The following is a 20,620-nucleotide window of genomic DNA, read 5'->3' on the forward strand; positions in this document are numbered from 1 at the left end:
CATATTTTTAACTATTTCCCCATTTTCATCATATGTGCTGACCATTTTCCATTCTTTCCCAAATAACCATGCCACTGCTTTCCACGTGAACTGACCCTGGCCTGTTTTTTGACTATGCCTCTGCCTACTGTTTGGACTGCTTCCACGTGAACTGACCCTGGCCTGTTTTGTGACTATGCCTCTGCCTACCGTTTGGACTTCTTCCACGTGAACTGACCCTGGCCTGTTTTATTAACTACGCTACTGCCTACCGCTTGGACTGCTTGCACGTGAACTGACCCTGGCCTGTTTTATGGACTATACTTTTGCCTACCGCTTGGACTGATCTGTTGCCCTGCTACTGTAGTACACAGGGGTCTCACATATGTGAGGGGCTCCAGAATTGTTTTTCCGGATGGAGAAAACTATTTTTTTTTTCTCTGGGTTTCGGAATTTCCGGATTAGGGTCTGGAGTCCGGAGGCTTCATAGAGATTTGGGTGGGTCGAAGCCTCTACCCCTGTGCCCCTGTGCACAGGTCTTACCTGATTGTGGCTCTCAGCCTGCTGCTGACTTACTGCCACCAGGCCCATGCCTGTCGCATGAATGGACCACACCGCTACCTTGACTATGCAAATAATTAGCTGTATCAAGAGGCAGTATGTTTATGAAGGGCTGGAGAGCGGTACAATAATGAGTGTCTGCAGGTAACAGTGTACCAGGACCAATATTATGGCTGTGCTGGCTGTCTCTGCCTGGACAATTTCTATGGACTGTGCTGTGCTGACTATATACAATATTCCTGCCTGCTGCCTGGATAGTTACTATTGCTGTCGCTAAGCACATCCCTGCCTGCTGCCTGGACCAGTGCTCTACTCTGTGGATACTACTAAAAGCACAGGTAATGCTTTTTTTTACCCTTTCTGCAATAGAATTTATTTTGGATTCTAATTCTTGGTATGTGCATGCTATGTGTTAGAAATATGAAGGGTTTTCAAAAATGATAGGTTGCCAGGAAATTATATATGTCATTTATGCTCCTAGAACGCCTGATGGTGCTACTTGGATGTTGGGCCTCTGTATGTGGCCAGGCTGTGTAAAAGTCTCACACATGTGGTATCGCCATACTCAGGAGGAGTAGCAGAATGTATTTTGGGGTGTCATGTTTGCTATGTACATGCTATGTGTTGGAAATATCTGATAAATGAACAACTTTGTATAAAAAAAATGCGTTTTCATTTTTTTCCCCACATTTTCCAAAAACTTCTGGAAAAAAATAAACCGTTCAAAAGACTCATTATGCCTCATAGATTATACCTTGGGGTGTTTGCTTTCCAAAATGGGGTCATTTTGGGGGTAATTCCATTGTCCTGACGCTCCAGGGCCTTCAAAAGTGTAATAGGTGGTTGAGAAATGAGATGTGTCATTTATGCTCGTAGAACGCATGGAGATGCTAATTCAATGTTGGGCCTTTGTATGTGGCCAGGCTGTGTAAAAGTCTCACACATGTGGTATCTCCATACTCAGGAGGAGTAGCAGAATGTATTTTGGGGTGTCATCTTTGCTATGTACATGCTATGTGTTGGATATATCTGATAAATGGACAACTTTGTGTAAAAAAAAATGCGTTTTCATTTTTTTCCACATTTTCCAAAACTTCTGGAAAAAAATGAGCCGTTCAAAAGACTCATCATGCCTCATAGATTATACATTGGGGTGTTTGCTTTCCAAAATGGGGTCACTTTGGGGGCAATTTTATTGTCCTGGTGCTCCAGGGCCTTCAAAAGTGTAAATAGTGGTTGAGAAATGAGATGTGTCATTTAGGCTCGTAGAACGCATGAAGATGCTACTTCAATGTTCGGCCTTTGTATGTGGCCAGGCTGTGTAAAAGTCTCACACATGTGGTATCGCCATACTCGGGGAGAGTAGCAGAATGTATTTTGGGGTGTAATTTGTTGTATGCATATGCTCTGAGAGAGAAATAACCTGTTAATATGACAATTTTGTAAAAAAAAAAAAAAAAAAAATATTCATTTTGCAAAGAATTGTGGGAAAAAATTACAACTTAAAAAAATTCACCATGCTACTTACTTAATACCTTAATGTCTACTTTCTAAAAAGGGGTAATTTAGGGGGTATTTGTACTTTTCTGACTTGTTAGTGTCCCAAGAAATGAGATAGACCATCAGTACATCAGGTGTGATCAGATGTGATCAATTTTCAGTGATTGGCACCATAGTTTGTAGACTCTATAACTTTCACAAAGACCAAATAATTTACACTAATTTGGGTTATTTTTACCAAAGATATGTAGCAGTATAAATTTTGGCCAAAATTTATAAAGAAAAATTACTAATTTGCAAAATTTTATGACAGAAACAAAGAAAAAGGCATTTTTTTCACAAAATTTACGGTCTTTTTTATTTATACACAAAAAATAAAAAACCCACTAGTGATTAAATACCACCAAAAGACAGCTCTATTTGTGTGAAAAAAGGACGCAAATTTCATATGGGTACAGTGTTGCATGACTGAGTAATTGTCATTCAAAGTGTGAGAGTGCTGAAAGCTGACAATTGGTCTGGTCAGGAAGGGGGTGTAAGTGCACTGTATTGAAGTGGTTAAAATGGTACATTTTCTTAGTTTAAACATTTGATGTTTTCTATGTTCTATTGTAAATAAAATATGGGTTCATGAGATTTACAAACCATTGCATTTTGTTTTTATATAGATTTTACACAGCGTCACAACTTTCTTGGAATTGGGTTGTGTATACAACCTGCACGGATTTAGATTACCTGCAACTCAAAGGCCCCTTTCACACTTGGTGATTTGGAATTGCATGCAGAATTGATGCGATTCTGCCCACAATTCCAAATCATGTCTAAATGCACAATGCGTGCTTGGGTACCATTAGAGGAGTAGAAGCTTCTTGTGTTTAAAGTGGAAAATCTGTGTCATAGACCTATAATCAGTTTTGCGCAATTATATTGTTGGATATTTAAAATGAAATGCTAAATTAGATAAACAGGTTGATTTTTCGAAAGAGTAAAGTGATATTGAGGGTTCAGCTTTTATTTTTTTTTAAATAACAAACATGTTATACTTACCTGCTCTGTGCAGTGGTTTTGCACAGAGCAGCCCCAATCCTCTTCTTCCCAGGTCCCTTGCTGGTGCTCCAGGTCCCTCCCTCCTGCCTAGTGCTCCCATAGCAAGCAGCTTGCTATGGTGCCACCCAAACAAGCTTGCTCCTGAGCTGCTGCTCCAGAGCATGCTTCGGTCCTGCCCCCACTCTCTCTTCATTGGAAAGGAAACCTGTTTATTTTAATCATGTAAAAAATTTATTTTTGAGGGGAAAATATAGTGCATTTGCAATGAGCACATATGTTGAATTGTCATTCCTTGTTTACATTAGCTAACTAAGCTTAAAAATGACCCCTCCCCTCCTAACACCTATACTAACTAACTGAAGATGTATATACTTACCTATTTTCAGCCTGCTCTGGTTCCCTGACATGATCCCGTGTCAGCCAATGATGGCTGCAGGGGAATGGAGAGAACATCTGACAACGGCTATGACAACCTGGAGCGGTGACCTCAACCATAGGCTCCCATGGTGCAGCCATTGATGGCAATCTGTCATCTCCCCTGCAGCTACCATTGGTTGACACATGGTGGGATAACATGATCAAACCAGAGTGGGCTGAAAAATAGGTAAGTATATGCATCTTTTTTACACAGGTTAACTAGTATAGGTGTTGGGGAGTGGGGGGGGATTAAGCCTATTTAGGCTTAGCAGGAATTTTACTTTAAAGTGATTTTCTTTGTGACTTCACATTTATACATGCTTTATTTTGCATAATTTTTAGTGTGTTAAATAAAGGAAAGGTAAGGCCATCCAGCAGAACTATGTGTTTCATTGAACCTCCCTGCATAATAACTGCTGAGATAGCACCCAAACAGGGAGTGCCTAATTTTCAGAGTAGGACTTGATTTACTATTTGCTGTTACATCAATGGGCCCACAACCAGGCCAAAAAAAATCACGTGTTCCCACAATATTTACTATTAGCTCATGTTCATAGAGGTGCACAGAACCAAGACTGAATATTTCTGGCCTATTCAAAAATGACGAAAATTAAAAATAAAAGCATAGTGTATGCATGGCAGAGGACACCACAATCCACATGCATTTTTTTAGTTTTAGCCCAGGTTCACCCTGAGCTGCGGTAATGAAGCCGCGCAAGTTCAACTGAACTCGCACAATTTCACTCCCGCATGTCAGTCCTGATTTCGGCCGCGATTTCAGAGACATCTGTGCAGGTTTCTGCACAGATGTCAATGTAAATCGCAACCCGAAATCACAAAAAGTAGTACAGAAAATACTTTTTGAAATCGGTGCAGCGCCGCAGATGCAGTATCGCACTGATTAGGACGGTGTCACTGAAGGCAATTGTCGCCAATTTGACATGGCAAATCGCATGTCAAAACGCTCCAGTGTGAACCAGGGCTTAAGTAGAGTTAAGAATGGTCAAAACCTAAGTTTCTATGCTGTATGTGTCCCATTGGAAAGAATTCCCTTTACTTTCTATGTCTAGGCACAACAGAAGGTGAGAAGAGTAAAGGAAATCCTGTCTTAGGCATCTGTCATCTGGGCAAGTATTCCTATTCAAAGCTTAGATTTATTTTTCTTTCTCAGTCCCAGTGACAGTGGTCACCAGGACAAACAGAAAGAGTGGATCTTCCCATCAAGAACACAGACAGCATCAAAATCCTCATGCACAGTAAGGAAAATGCCAAAAGTAAAGTCCAGAAGTATCTTATTATGAATAGTCACTTTCAGTTAGAGATATCACGTGTCAGGAGTTCAAAGGGCATCCCTTCACTAGGGCTCAAAGAGTAGTAATAATATTATTATTATAGAATAATCACTAAAATGACATGATCCAGTGGCCCACCATTCCACACTTTTCTGTACCTAGCAGTAAAAACCTGACAGGGTTCTAACCCCTTCCCTACCGTACTAAAAGAAAAAAAAAAAATGGTCCTTGATACAATGATACCACATATCTACATATAAGGCACAAAAACATCTTTTGTGAACATACAGTGCATACTGCAAACAGGAACAGCAATGTCTGCATTTAACAGGAGTGTATGCTTATTTAGATCAGTTAAAAGATCATGTTCACATGGCAGGCAAATGTTAGCCCTCATGTGAATCAGCAATTATCTTTTTTAACTGAGGATGCCTGTGTAGGAGAAACGCGTTGTGGGGGGCCAGACACGTGATGCCATTACATCCGCTGAGGTCTGGCAGTGCAGGACTAGAATTTTATGCAGTTTTTTTTGTTTCTACCTCTGTAAGTGCATATTTAATAAAAAATATGTTTTTTAACTGTCAGATACCTCACTATGGGAGTTGTTCTTCTTTTATTTATATCTCCTTGTGAGCCACACTCCAGGTATGCCCTGTAGCCATTGATGTGGGAGTCTGGGTTGCCACAGGTCGATTTGAGCACTTACTGATCTCTGTGTGGAATCTCAATATTCCGTGAGGAGTGTGTTACACTATCTAGTAGTGATTTGGAGCACTGTGTTGTCTGCTGTGTTTTCACCATTCTCCCATCGGGATACCAGCGTGTCATCTTTGCGAATTTTACTAATTACTGAACATTTTTATTAATTGTTGAAGGTGCATTCACCACAGATTTTTCTACTTGGATCTGATTTTACACATTTCACATTAATTGTGTACACTTACGAACTTTGATTTCCATTTTAATTATTTATTTTTTTATTGCACATTTTTATTTTGGACACATTTTTTTTTAATGTATTTATTTATTTATTGCACATTTTGATTGTGGTCATTGTTGAAATATTTCATATTTTTCATTGTTGTATGTGGAATTTTCGGACACTCTTTATGGTCATGCACAAAATATTTTATTGCTAAATTTTATATTTTACATTTTGGGCACATTTTTATGATTATTCATTTGCTTACGTTCCACACTGATTTGCATTTTATTTAAAGGGACAACATACCTTTTTGGGTACTACTATTTATCTTTATAGCCATTTTTTCTAGCTCTTGCCCTTTTTTTTTATTAAATCAAGTCCAAAAATGTGTGCAGGCAGGTGCAGTCCACTTTCTCTACTGCAGGTGTTGCTCAGTCACAACGGCATTGTAGAGGGTGAAGAAGTCAAGAGCAACATTATTCCTCTCTGGTTTCCTGGGTCATTGGGGCAGCGATCCAGTTGGATGCTGGCCACCTATGTGACTCTTCTGACCATCTTAGGTGTAGCAGAGTCTATTTAAGACCAGGTGAGGACTGGCCAGGCCGCATTATGACCATCAAGACTTATGCTATCAGCTTGGCTGAGACCAGCTGCATTTCCCACTGCTGTCACCCGTGAGTGTTTCCTGGTTGGGACTCCTTCTACTGGCTTGTTGTGAACTGTTGTACTTTGACTTCAATACAAGTTTTTTCAACTGCATCTTGACTGAGTGTGTGTTACTGCCACAGCACCATGCTGCACCCACCCACATGTGCACTGTAAGGAGGAGTAAAGTACCACCTTGGTGTAGCACTGCAAAGAAGGAAGTGGAGAGTGTGTATTGAATGAGCAAACACAGTTTTTCTCATACACATATATGATCTCAAACTATACATAGAAAAAGGTAAAAAAAAAAAAAAAACATACTAAAACACACATTTACGTTTACATCAAGCTGATCTCTTTTACGTGTATCTCAAATAGTAATGATAAGACTATGCATTCCCTTTCAAATTCCTCAGTGTTTCACCTAGACTCATGAAACATTGACAAATGTCTGATCGAGGCCTCAACTACACTCTGCTTCATTGACTATCTACAACTCTAGTGTTGTTCCTCATTCTTTTATTGCCTATACAGTATAAAAACAATCACATGGATTGTATTAGCCATGAATTAGCCTATATAACATCCTACCTTGCTTTCTGTTTGCAACGTCTAGGAAAGAAGCATTCGTCTTTATCCTATCAAAGTTTGGAGGCGCTGTGCGTGTCAGGGACAGGGAGAAATTATGAGTCATTATTTAGTGCTAAAGTCACAAAGGGATCATTTACATAAGTGGATCAGGAGAATGTCGAGCTGTAATGTGAATTCAATTGGGAGAAGAGTCTCAAAATGACTGTATATTTGTAAAAGAACTTTTTCAGATTGAATATTTTAGGAATAATATATTTCAGACCCTTTTGAATGCAACAATTTGCTACATTTAAGGAAACATTTAACATGTATTTAATCTGGCTTTCATATTAAATTCTTATATAACATGCACATGCCACACAGATCACCCAATCTATCCACATAATGCTCCAAAAATTCTACTTCTATAGCACAGGTTATACAGAGGTCCTATTATTATGAAGGAGAGGCATGAATACATCATACACAGGGAATGTCATGCTCTAACTATCTATTGGTAATAAATCTGCAAACTTTGTGGATAATTACACAGATGATGAGAAAATACAAATACGGTACATGAACTCATTTTTTATAGGTAGACCATCTCACCGAATTTCTAAAATGAGCAAGAACATTAGATGAAATACAAGGATAGTATGTGCACATATATAAGTATACATATATAGATATATATCCTAGAAGATAGTATATGCACATATATAAGTATACATATATAGATAGATAGATAGATAGATAGATAGATAGATAGATAGATAGATAGATAGATAGATAGATAGATAGATAGATCATAAAATTGTTACCTGCAGTGATGGTTTGCTTCCGTTTTTTGTCTTGTACAGCTGTCATAAAAAGACAGGTTGTGCTAATTTAGTCAATGAAATAATAAGTGCAGGTACATATTTAGCTGCATATCTATATCTGAAAATATTATAATGTTATTTACAAGTGCAAAAGTGAAGAGTTGTTGCACATTCCCCAAACTACTACTTAGATGGAATATGCATTGTATCTTAAACAAGGTTCTACCATGTAACTGATTTCTGTATAGAAATGTAATATGCACTGCATGAAAAAAATAAACTAAATATAATAAACTGCTTTAGGCCAGGATTTAGTTATGTTAGCTATTCTCTCAATGTCTATGTGATATCATAAGGTTTTGCTGGTTTGCCTTTTGCCCCCACACCCCTTGATATGTCTACAGTAGCTCACCCACTCCCCAAATTGCTATACTTAAACAGATCTTGCTCTGAAACCAACAACATTGTTTACATCCCTCCATCTGCTTCTTGATCCAGCGTCCACACAGCATAGATCTGCTCCATACACTTATACAGGGCTGGCCAGCAGATGTATGTAAACAATGATGCAGTCCTCAAAACAGGATCTAGGTAAGTATAATAATTTGGGAGGGAGGACTACACCTACTTTGGGAGTGGGGGCAAAGGGTAAGGAAACCTTATGAAACCATATGATAAAGTGTCTGTAAACCCTAACAACGAACCTCTTCATCTTCTTGCTACCTTTCAGTCTGTTCAATATACGATTAAAAGAGTTCTGTTATATCTGTTTAATAAATGCAAAAAAAACCTGTCGATCATGCCAGCTAATAACTTCTTGTGCTCTCTGCTTGAGGTGGACTGTAATCAGTTATAATATTAAGACTACAGGACCACGCTCATCTATATTATGGAGGAGAGGACAGGGGGAGTTGCCAGTAGTCCTGTCCTGTTTTTGTTGGTCTGATTAGGGATTAGCTTTGCACACTTTGGCGAATGGGTGAACTAAATGACCTGTTCACTCACCTGTCCCAGGGAAACTCAGGCTGTGCAGGGAATCATTATCAGTATCAACACAACCACATATGAATGATAGCTTCCTGCTCGGCTGTGTTCACTAAAATACTAGTGGCTGTTGGTGCCCTGGAAACCATTGACACATGCTCGACTCATTCAACTAAATGTAAACAATGGGGCTGGGTATGCTGGCTGATGTTGTTGCTCAATTGTGGCCATGCATTCACCATTGTCCTAGAACCTAGTAACAACTATCCCACTTGTGTGTTTATTTACTATTTTACTTTTTGATGAATGAGTAACCAGGGGTACCACTTACTCATTAACATAAGAGAAGACCAGATGTTTGGGGTTCCTCTTATTTTAAAGGGGGCTATCAGATTCCAGTAAGTTTCCCCCCACAGACTTCACATCCTCGGGCCAGAAATGTGAGGACGAGACCCTTGACTTCAATAATTAGGGATCCCCCCCAGCAAGACACGCTTCCAGGGCATGTAGCCTGGTATGGTGCAGGAGAGGGGCCTCTATTCTTTTTTCTGGACAGCCAGGCTGTATGCTTAGATAAGGATCTGGTGTAGATTTTTTATTTTTTTTTGGGGGGGGCTGCATACCTTATTATTTTATTTTTTATTTTTTTGCATGGAATATGCAAAGAGTTGGGTGCATTTGTAATGTTGCCATTTAAGTTTTTTTAAAGGTGCTGCTTCCTGTATTATTTTTTTAATTGGTAGATGTTCCCCTTGGCAGTATGCAGCTCCCTATGCCCTTTATTGGACAATCCCTTTCCTATTAGCCTTACAAATGGGCAAAATTAGTTAGCAAAATTCTCCACTATAGATTTCAACGTTGTTCTGTGAAGGTTTTCAATCTTCAAATGTTTTTTAACTGTTTGACGATAGGCCCTTGAACCGAATCCAGGTGCAGTCAGCTCATCACTAGTCCTGATACAGTATGGTGGGAGAGAGTTCTCATCCTAGAACAGGAAGTGCGATACTAGCAGAATCACCAGGACTAGCATGCTACAAAAGATTATATTACATTATATGGAATATACCTTTTTGTTTTTTTTTTTTAGATTCATATGGATATGCTTTAAACGCTGATTCTTAGAAATCACTAAATAATAATTTCCCAAATTCAGATATGATCTTACCCCAGAAAAAAGCACCCTTGATGTGGTCAAATAAGGGCAAAGCTCTGCCAAAGATGTCCCAGTGTGACCATTACTTGTCACAATTGGACAAGGATGAAGCATTGTAGGACATCTCTAGAAAGCAATAAGTGCATATGGTTGTAAGGAGAGCTCGTCATCAGAGACAGAGCTTTTTCTAACTTGTCTATGTCAACATCTGTGTAGCAGACTGCAGCAGGTCTAGGTTACGAATCAGTGTGTCTAAGGGCAGGCAGGTGTTATTCTTGGTGAGACATCTGTCTGTCTATGGCCAGTTGGCCAGTCAAAAGATCGACTTCTGTACAACCAGCCTGCCCATACATGGATCGAAATTTGCCCAAACCCTGCTGAACCAGCTGAATTTTGATCCATGTATGGCCGGCTTAAATTTATATGAAGCATTTTGGAAATAAAGGATGAGCATACTTTCAAAGTTACGCCAATTTAAAGAGTATCTTTTTCTTGCCCAGAATAAACCGTTCAGATTAAATGTCACCAAAGAAAATGCAGCACTATACTATGCAGTATATACTAATATATACTTCTTGTTCCAACCAAATAGATATGGGTGGGGAAAAGAGAGGTTTGGGAAGGAGGTGAAAAAAAACAGTAAGAAATTATTTCATGAAAAAGAGGTTAAAGGGCCATTATTTATTGGATGTGTATAGATTATTTTTGGGGAATAAGATAATTATTTGGTGTTCCTTTAACTTTCTAAGTGACAAATCTCTACTCCTATAGTAAATCATTCCAATTGCATCCATTCATACTGAAATACCAAAGGTGTAGATAAACTTAGAGAATCAGTGTGGAAAGGTCAGTGAACTTAGCCTTGGTTGTTGACTATTGCTAGGTTAGATGGATAGGGCTGAATTGCTATAACCTAGAATAATGATCTAATCTTTGGGACCCAGATCTTTGTTCTGTTATGAGCAGACACAAGAAACATGGTGGACTGAATGGAATGGAGAAAATAAGCAGCATCTATATCATGCAAAATGTATGGAGTCCAACACCAAACATCCACCAAAAAATGTTATATAAAGCTCTCTACATATGGCCGTATGCAGAGAATGTGCATCACAACGTATATATGTTTAAATGTGACTGATTAGGACTGGCAGAAAAAATGTATCCCTTAGAATTGTCTATTTAAATAAAACCCTGTTACAGTGAAGGTAATATGATTGTTTGAAATAGATTGTTTCCATGTGTTTACTTCATCTATCTATCTGCACTGATTTCATTATCTGTCTGTCTCTGTGTCTGTACGTTTGTCTGCCTCATTCTTCTGCTCGGTGCCTGTGAAGAATATATCAGGCAAATAAAACCTGATACAGGCAAGCTGATCCGCATTCTGTCAGACCTGTCATAAGACGTAACTTCTATTCTCTCTGATTCAATTTTACATGGAAATGCAGCAAATATTATCCTATCTTCCCTGCAGACTGCACCTATCTTTGCTGTGTAGTGTGTCTCTGATGGATGTTTGGAGAGAACAGGAAATATGGTACATCAAACTGTTAGATTGTACTCACTGCTGGGCATGCTGGATACACCTGTGAAAGAGAACAAGAAAAGATATGTTGACAAATAGTTTCCCTTTAATGCATATATGCTCAATGCTTAAATCAAATCTGTCAGTGTAAAGCTGTATGCTGATTATACAGTGTCTATTATACTATGAAAGTAGGCAAGCTTGACGTGTTTGATGCTCATATTGGTGCTTAGAAAATGATGAGAGCTGTATGCAAATCTGCAATATTCTATGATATATTACATTTGCCCTCTGACATTGTCTATTCAGAGACATGGAGAAGCAGCATGCTTTCACTTCATCACCACAATCTGCATCTAAAGCTTTGGATTCTTGCAAAACATTCCATTCTTTTTATACACCGCAGCTTCAGACAAATTGTTTTGGTTGTGGATTCAGTGGGGAAGGGTCAGAACTTCTATACGTTTGTTTTGCTATATGTGACCCCCACTGGGAGGATTTCTATTTATTTTTGTATCACTGTTCCAAAAAACGAGGAGTATTGGGGTTCCTGGGACACAAAGGTACAGATAGTATAAAAATAAATCTACTAAAGAACAAGTTTTTACTGTCCATAGAGAGATTTCTCTCTCGCCTTTGTCACTGGAACAGGAAGTGAGGAGGGGTTTCCTTAATGGTGCTACCGACAACACTAAATCTTAGATAGAAGTTCAAACTCTTCACCACTCTGTCCAAATAATGTTGGGCTTTAAAGAAACTATGGAGTTAATCTACTAAAGGCAAATAGGCTGTTTACTTTGCATTCTGCAAGGAAATTTTACCCAGTGAACAAGGTGATGCTCTGCTGACTTTCATCATCCAATCATGTGTAAGCCAAAATGCTGTTTTTTTATTTTTATTTTCCTTGCACTTGATTGGGTCTTCTTTGCAAAGTTAAGCTTTACCACATTCACTAACCTCTGGGCAAAGTGTTCTTGCAGAGTGAACAGTGTATTTGTCTTTAATAAGTCAACCCCTATGTCACAAGAACAAAAACTTGCCATTATCTCCCACCTCCCTCCCTATGATTGTAGAAATAAATTGCCAGAGCTTAGCTCAGGATTTGGCCAAAACTTTGGGCTTTTGGAGGCTGCTGCAGTTATGCGCAGGAGCCTCTTTAACATCTTAACCCCTAAACCCCGGAACCTCCTGCCTCTTTAAGAGCTTCCAAATGCCGGGAGGTGGGCATTCGGGTCATGTGACCGCTGTGATTGGCTGTCACAGTGGTCACATGATTGGAAAGCTCCTGATCGCAAGTATGCATTGGGAGCTTTCTGATCCCCGTCGGTAACTGTGCTGGGCATGTGCTCTCAGCACAGAAAAGTGTTTACATAGGGTCGCATATATGCAGCCTCTCTGCGCTAAAGCCCACCCACCGAGAGGCCATATATATGCGTGCCATCAGCAGAAAGTGGTTAAAAAAGTGTGTCCACATGCATTTGATGCTTTGCATTGATTTTAATGGAAAATTCAACAGGGGGGAACACATAGATGTGAATCCAGCCTTAGAGAATCTCTTTAATCATTGGCTAAAATACATCTAAATCCAAATTAGTTTTTAGTTTTTTTTTTTTTATTTGGATACAGTATGGAATGGTTAAAACCCCTGTAAAGTTTTTGTTGCTGTCTGTGCCACATGGGGATGACTTTCCTTACAGTGGAAGAAAGGTCTAAGTCTAAATATTCACAAAAATGTTCCCTCTCACCTCCTCCTAACTATTCTACCTAAAGTTTATAAAATAAAAGCTTGGGTGTACTTATCTATTTTTAATCTGCTGTGGTCCAGTCACGTGTTTCTGCAGCTCCAGCTCAGGGAGCACTTGACAGATGGAAGTTCCCAGAGCTGTGACCACATCCATGGCCCAGTCCTTATCCCTCCTCCCCCCTGAAGCAGCTGCTTACTAACACAGAGCAGCTGGAGCTGCAGGGTCACATGACGAGACAAGAGCAGATTACCGATAGGTAAGTACACAAATTTTTTTAACACAGGGTATGCAGTATAGGTATAAGGGGGGGGGGGGGGGACAACATTTTTTTTAAAAGTTAGACTTGGGCTTTTCTTCAACTTTTTTTCCCTAGACAAATGAGGGGAAAAGTCTATTCCTATTGCGAGAATTTCCAATGAGTCAAAATTTTATATCTCATTTTTAAGGCTGAAACACACCTTTGAAGTAGGTACATTACCACAGTGCACGTTGGCAAACACTACCTGTGTTAGCACGTTGTGGTGACGTTGTGCTACCATAACCTACTATAGCAAAGCAGCTCCAATACATTTGCATTGCAGTGCACCACAGCTAATGGTTTCACACTACCCAGACAAAATGCTGCATGTTGTTTTTTTTAGTCTATTTCTGTGCATTGATAGCACATTCAAAATGGCTGCCTTAATGCAACACGTTAACTCATGACACAGCATTAACGTGTGTGCAATGGTTAAATGTGTATTCACCCTGAGTTATGGTGATAATGGTAACCTAGACAAATAGAGAGGGCAAATATCCCCAGTGGGAACACAGACAGCAATAGGAACATATCAAAGGTTCTAATTCCTCTAAAGCAAATAAAAGCATCTTTTGATGCACCTTAATAGATGCTTAATGTCCCTTCTGTTTCTGCCAGTAATTAGCAGCACATACCAATGGATTTGTTTAATCAAATGTTGTACAGGATAACCTGGAACAAAGCTGTTTCTTGCTGTATTTTAAAAAAAACATATCTCAGTTTTTGACTGCAGTGGACCTCTGAGTCTTGAATTCTAACTTCAGAGCTTTCAAGGCAAGTCTTGCTAGACATAAATCATTTGGTTAATGGGTTACGGGCAGGCTAGGTCAGCTGCTACACACATTTCCTGCTTCTATTAGATTAAATTCATATCAGCATCAGTTTTCCTCTTGTTCCCTCTGTCATATGCCTTCAGATTAAGCTTCATACTAAAAAAATTAATTGAGCAGAATGATAGTAGAGAGCATTCAAACATTCATTGACTGAACACCTCAGTGAATGCATACCTTAAAATCAACCCTTGTCAACCTTTACCCTCCTGAAGTGCTTTGGTACACTATTAAGCAAACCCTTATTTCTGCGTTGTGGCATTATTGTTTTAACAATGTTCATGCTTAATTACTGTTTATAGAGGCATATACTGTAAGTTCTAAATGGCCTTGCTAAAACTGAAAACATTTATAAGTCACCAGAAAGTAGTACAGTAGACCTTTCTTATACTGGAACGTATTTATATGCCTCATCCATTACATTACCAAACAGGATTATTTCTCATTTTAGTATAGTAGGTGAAGCCATGCAAATCAATTATTTTTGTCCCATTGGCCATCTGTACATCCAGATACAACCCATTACTATAAAGCTATTTATTCCAAGCTGCACAGAGCTGTTTCAGGCTTTTTGGCCATCATCAGTGCAGTGTATGGAAACCATGGATTTCATAGAGTAGGGCTTCAGACCCAACAAAAAAATACAACCCTGAAGCTATGGTGGGAAGAGATAAAAGGACCCAAAAAGCCCTCCACTGAACCAGTTTGTGTTAAGTGGAGCCCCTTAAAGCAAAAGATATTCATACGTCACATTTCATCACATATCTCAAAAAAAGAGGGGATTATTCCTCATATCAAGATGATGAGTGGTGCATACATATGATTCTTTTTTGTCCCAGTTACTAAGTGTACATTCAGAATGGCTGATGAATAGTACACCAGCGGTCTCATCGAAAGAAAGTCCATCCCTCATTTAAATCGTGGGGAGAATCGTTTTAGTATTTACTTTATTTTTGAGCGGAGTGCTAGTTTATAGCACCGATACTGCCTAAGATCGAAATTTTAAGTACAATGGATTCAGGCGTATTTGTTCATGTCAGTGCATGAGTGAAACAGTAGGATAAAAAATAAAAAAACCTTGAATGAAATGCTGTGAAGTATGATATGACCATCTTAAAGGGAATTGTCATCACTTCCATCCTAAATGTAAAAACTAGCATTTTATTTATTCCTCATTCAGGCTGTCTTTACACTGTATGCATTATATATGTTACATTTTACAGTGCAGGCATATTGCACGGACAAAAAAAATTATCCATAATTTTTAAGAGGACCTGTTTGCATCAATGGATTAGGAAAAAGTCATACATGCTGCAGTTGGGGTACACTCAACTGCAATTTTAGTCTGACTGCACTACCAGACCAAAAAGATTATTCAGTAAGCTAGTCTATAGAACAATGGGAATGTACAAAGTGCAGCGACTAATTGTAGCAACTTTAAAACCTCATGTTTTGTTGAAATGAAAAGTGTTTTTAAACCCAAAAGCCAAACATGTATTATACTGCAGTTGACCAATTGTTAGATGTTGTGGCTGAGAGGAGTAGCAGCAGGCGAGAGGGACAGGGTATGCTATTTACACCCACTGCACTTTGGTGACTTTTTTTGGGTGTACAAAGCATGTTAAAAAGTAGAACTATGGAGACAAGTGAACTTTAATCATTGTTTCTACATTTTCATTACCCTTCCCCCAGTAATTTATCTTCTATAGTTAAATGCTTTAACTTAGGTTACAAAGCTCCCACTTTTTTCTAGGCAATGTGATCTTTACCTAGAATTATTAATTCTTACTTGTTTCATCCTTTAGTACTCATTTACAGTTTTGCACTGCATTAACTCACATAATGTCACATTTTATTGTGCATTGCATTACAAGATTACAAGGCAGCCAGTTGAATATAATGGACTGCCAATTCACTCACAATGTGTCAAAAATAGAACGCAATCTATTTTTTCTAAAGCAACGAACTACTGTGTATTGTGGCTCACTGCAATAAAAGTGCGTTACCTTAGTGAATTTGAGTGCTTTTCAAAATTAATGCATCATTGTCAAATACTCACATATATTGGCAGTGCCTTTGGGAATGGTTAGGTATGAACCTGGACTCCATGCCTGTCCCTGGTAGTTCTTCTTACAACGTTCGCAGTCCTGCCCAGTTGTGTTGTGCTCACAGTCACAAGCCAGGCGATTATTTGTGAAGGTACAGCTGTTCGCATGAAGGTTACATTTACATCTGGCAAAGACAAAGAAACAAAAAACATTTTTGAGCATCTCTGTGTATAATCAAACATCTCTGTTTTTCATTATAAAATTCAATTGTGTCAATATTGTGGGCCTTATACAGAGGAATGTTTGGATTGCAAACATGAGTTTTTGCCCACAGCATCTAATGAGATATTAAAAGATAGAAATATAACAGTTGAAATTTAATTGGTTCCTTTAGACAATATCTTCATTTATTTTCCTCTGAACATATAAAATATGTTCTGCTATTTTCAAACCTTAGTCTTCTGACATCCACATGTATTCTTGATGTAGCACCCTGATGTTTAGGCAGGGTTGCTCTTAAATTTAGTTGCCAAGTGATAGTTGCCCTGGCCAATTGCTAGGAGGTCAACTGACTTTGCCCTAATTCTCGAATTGCTGCACTTCTCTATTCTGTCGCTATTTGGCTGGGTACCTGGTGGCATTAGATAAGACAAGGGCATTGCAAGGACAGATTAGGAGTATATGGGGTATCTCAGCCAATGGGCAGGGATTTTCTTGAGTCCCTTGGCCTGCTGGGAGAACCTATTTATTTGGGTGGAGTCAGGTGATTGGGGTTTCTGTGCCACCTGGATGGCTGTCTGGGTGGACGTGTGTTGTACTGCTAGGGCTGCTAGGCCAGAGACCTGAGGCCTATCCCGGGGCATCTGACTGCTAGGCTGTCTGAGGGGTCTATCCAGAAGCAAGATAGCAGCGTATGGTTTGGACTGTGGCTTGCAGTTCAACCAGAAGTGATGGTTCTGTTGGGCCGGAGAACATGTCATGGTCGGAGGTAGAGGGGAAGCTGTCGCCACTAAGGGACCATCCACCTTGTTACCAGGGACCACTGTGAGTAGCTGAAGCAAGCACCAGAGCAGTGTTCTCACCAACCGGGGACGGTGAAGAATTGGGAAACTTCAGCAGGCATCAAGCCATTGACTATAAACAAAAAAGTCAGTGCTACTACCCATACATCACATAGAAAGCAGAGATGCCAGGTGCTCGATCCACAGTCACTGGCTGAGTAGGTAAATGAGGAAAAGATGATCCGCACTCCGGTGATTGCTCTTAAGAAGTGTAATATTTATTGACAAGCCACAGTGACCAAACGCAAATAAGAACAGTTGACGCGTTTCAGCCTATAAGGCCTTAGTCATAACCACATTACAGACATGAAACTTTGAAGATAAATAGTAGCTCCAAGGATCACTGGCTCCACCCATTAATTGTCTTAATTGACTACAGGCAATTATCCAAAAAAGGGGAATCAGCTATACTGCATATTGAGTGATCCATATGTATGCCACTATTTGTCACACACCTTATGCCCCGTACACACGGTCGGATTTTCCGATGGAAAATGTCCGAACGGAGCGTGTTGTCGGAAATTCCGACCGTGTGTGGGCTCCATCGGACATTTTCCATCGGATTTTCCGACACACAAAGTTTGAGAGCAGGATATAAAATTTTCCGACAACAAAATCCGTTGTCGGAAATTCCGATCGTGTGTACACAAATCCGACGGACAAAGTGCCACGCATGCTCAGAATAAATAAAGAGATGAAAGCTATTGGCCACTGCCCCATTTATAGTCCCGACGTGCGTGTTTTACGTCAACGTGTTTAGAACGATCGGATTTTCCGACAACTTTGTGTGACCGTGTGTATGCAAGACAAGTTTGAGCCAACATCCGTCGGAAAAAATCCTAGGATTTTGTTGTCGGAATGTCCGAACAAAGTCCGACCGTGTGTACGGGGCATAAGAGTGATAATAAGTGCATGTGTGCACACACTCATGCACATATACATGATTAAAACACACCATGAGATACAAAAAACATTAGATACAAAAAATAAAAAATAAAATAAAAATAATAATTCAGGTATGTGAAAAAGACACCAGAGGAGGAAAAGAGAGAAAGAGAGAGGAGGCTCTGGGGAGAGGCATGTTTAATGTAAGTGCAAATCCAGATCCCACCTCAGGTTTAACCCCTGAGGGGATCTAGTTTTTAATCTAAAAATCCACCATGCTTCTCTCCCCAGTAGCCTTCTCCCCCTGTCACCTCCTCTGGGCGAGTGAGATAACCGTTCTATTCCTCTAAAGCGGAAAGAGGAGAGATCACCCTGGTGACATTCACTAAAGTGACGTGTTGCATTCAAAATATTTTTAACATTTGGGTTAATTGTGTCACAGTAATGTTCCCCTATAGTGGCTCTCAAAGGACGTTTGGTACAGCCTACATATTGGAGGCTGCATGAAATACAGGTGATCAGGTAAATTACATAGTTTGTGCCACAGTTGATGTATTGCTGTATAGTAAACTCTTCACCTGTAGCTGCGGCAACAAATGTTTTACCCAGATCACACAAGTTACAGTACCTGCAGGTTTTTATATTACAAGGGTAACTGCCAGGATAGGAGAGCCAGGTGGGTTGGCATTGTTTGGATGAAAATAGGCTAGGTGATAGTGCAGTCCCCAATGTGGGCGCACGTCGGCTAGAAAAAAGGCAACCTGCTTGCAGCATTTCATTTAAATCTTTATCTGTATGTAATATTGGCAGATTCTTTTTTATTATTCTGACTATTTGATTATATTCTTGGGAAAATGTGGTTACAAATGTGATAGGTTTACCCGTTCTTCTATTCCTAGAGTTGTAATATTGATGAGGTTTGTTATTATTTTTATTTTTATTTTTATGCTTTCTCTCAGTTTTAGGCTTATCTGACAATAATTCCTCTCTGTCCATCATCAAAACCCTTTCTAGTCCATGGTGTATAACAGATTTGTTATAACCTCGGTCCAATAAGCGCTGATGGATGACCTTACATTCTAGTTCAAAGGTTGAGTTTGTTGAACAGTTACGTTTTGCTTGAATAAACTCCCCATAAGGGATGGCATTGATGGTGTGGGATGGATAACAACTGCTTGCAAAAAGCGTAGTGTTACCAGAGCAAGGTTTCCTATAGGTGCATGTTGAAACATCACCTGTGGTTGGATCACCCTTTAGGGTGATGTCTAAAAAGTTGATACTGAAAACATCATGCTCAATTGAAAAATGTAGATTTAACTGATTATCATTCAGAAATTTCAAAAATTCATGCAATCCCATAATGTCACCATCCCACACCATCACGAGGTCATCAATGAAACGACCATACCAAACAATCTGCTTAGCAAAAGAGTTGCTGGGAGAGAACAAAACTATTTCCTCCCACCAACCCATATAGAGGTTCGCCATGGACGGTAAGAATCTAGCACCCATCGACGCCCCCGCAGCGCTGGACATAATATGCACCATCAAATAAAAAATAATTATGCTTTAATAAAAACTCAACACTTAACAGAATAAACTCCTGTAGCTCCTGAGAGTAGGAGCTGTAGCGTTGAAGAGGATGGCCTGCAATCCAGCGCTGTGGGGGATCGACGAATAGAGTGCCCTCACGTCTTGTGTGGCCCACACATAGGTGGATATCCATTTAACAGATGTGATATGGGATAGGACTGTGCTCGTATCTCTGATGTAGCAGGGCAATCTGTATACCAAAGGCTGTAGGTGCCGGTCTACCCATTCTCCCAAACGCTCAAATAAAGAGCCAATTCCAGCCACAATTGGTCGTCCCTGGATGGGACGATCAAGTTTATGAATCTTAGGGAGATGATGGAATACCGGCACCACAGGCCAGGGACCCAGCCAGTGGAGGTGACGCTTGCAGAGCAGTTTTGTGTGTCAAGCCAGGGTGACGCTTGAAGAGTACCTGTGGGTGCCTAGCTATGGACCCAGCAGGGACGTGGGGGTGATGCTTGAGAAAGATACTGTGTGAGAAGATTGGAAGAGCTCAGGGGATCCAGTAGCAGTGGATCAGCAAGTCTAGTGAGAGAGACTGTGAGCTCAGTTGAGTGAAGATCTACAAGAGGATGTTGTAGAGGAAGTAAAGAGTTAATTTACGACTTGTGTTAGAAACTGTTACAAGGCTGTTGCATTAGGAGACAGCCATTCTACTTGTGCAGATGTGGTGTCTTGCTGGATGCCTTTCCCTGCATGGCTGTCTACCTGTAGAGATCTGGGAGTTTGCCAATT

At 39.8% G+C, this 20,620-nt stretch overlaps 1 protein-coding gene across 9 annotated transcripts in view; it reads right to left on the reverse strand.

Moving 5' to 3' along the window:
• Positions 1-20,620, reverse strand: part of NTNG1 (netrin G1) — a 527,102-nt gene that overhangs the window by 111,556 nt on the left and 394,926 nt on the right. For 5 of the 9 annotated variants that reach the window (XM_073592992.1, XM_073592993.1, XM_073592997.1 and 2 more), the window contains exons 4-7: positions 16,358-16,530; positions 11,466-11,486; positions 7,761-7,799; positions 6,958-7,023 (exon numbers count right to left, since the gene is read on the reverse strand). In XM_073592992.1, the coding sequence (XP_073449093.1) occupies positions 6,958-7,023; positions 7,761-7,799; positions 11,466-11,486; positions 16,358-16,530 (299 nt within the window). The remainder of the gene's footprint in view (positions 1-6,957; positions 7,024-7,760; positions 7,800-11,465; positions 11,487-16,357; positions 16,531-20,620) is intronic. The other 4 variants (XM_073592994.1, XM_073593000.1, XM_073592999.1 and 1 more) reach the window with 2 other exon arrangements.

This window comes from Aquarana catesbeiana, linkage group LG07 (assembly GCF_042186555.1).
Source record: "Aquarana catesbeiana isolate 2022-GZ linkage group LG07, ASM4218655v1, whole genome shotgun sequence".
Classification (NCBI taxonomy): domain Eukaryota; kingdom Metazoa; phylum Chordata; class Amphibia; order Anura; family Ranidae; genus Aquarana; species Aquarana catesbeiana.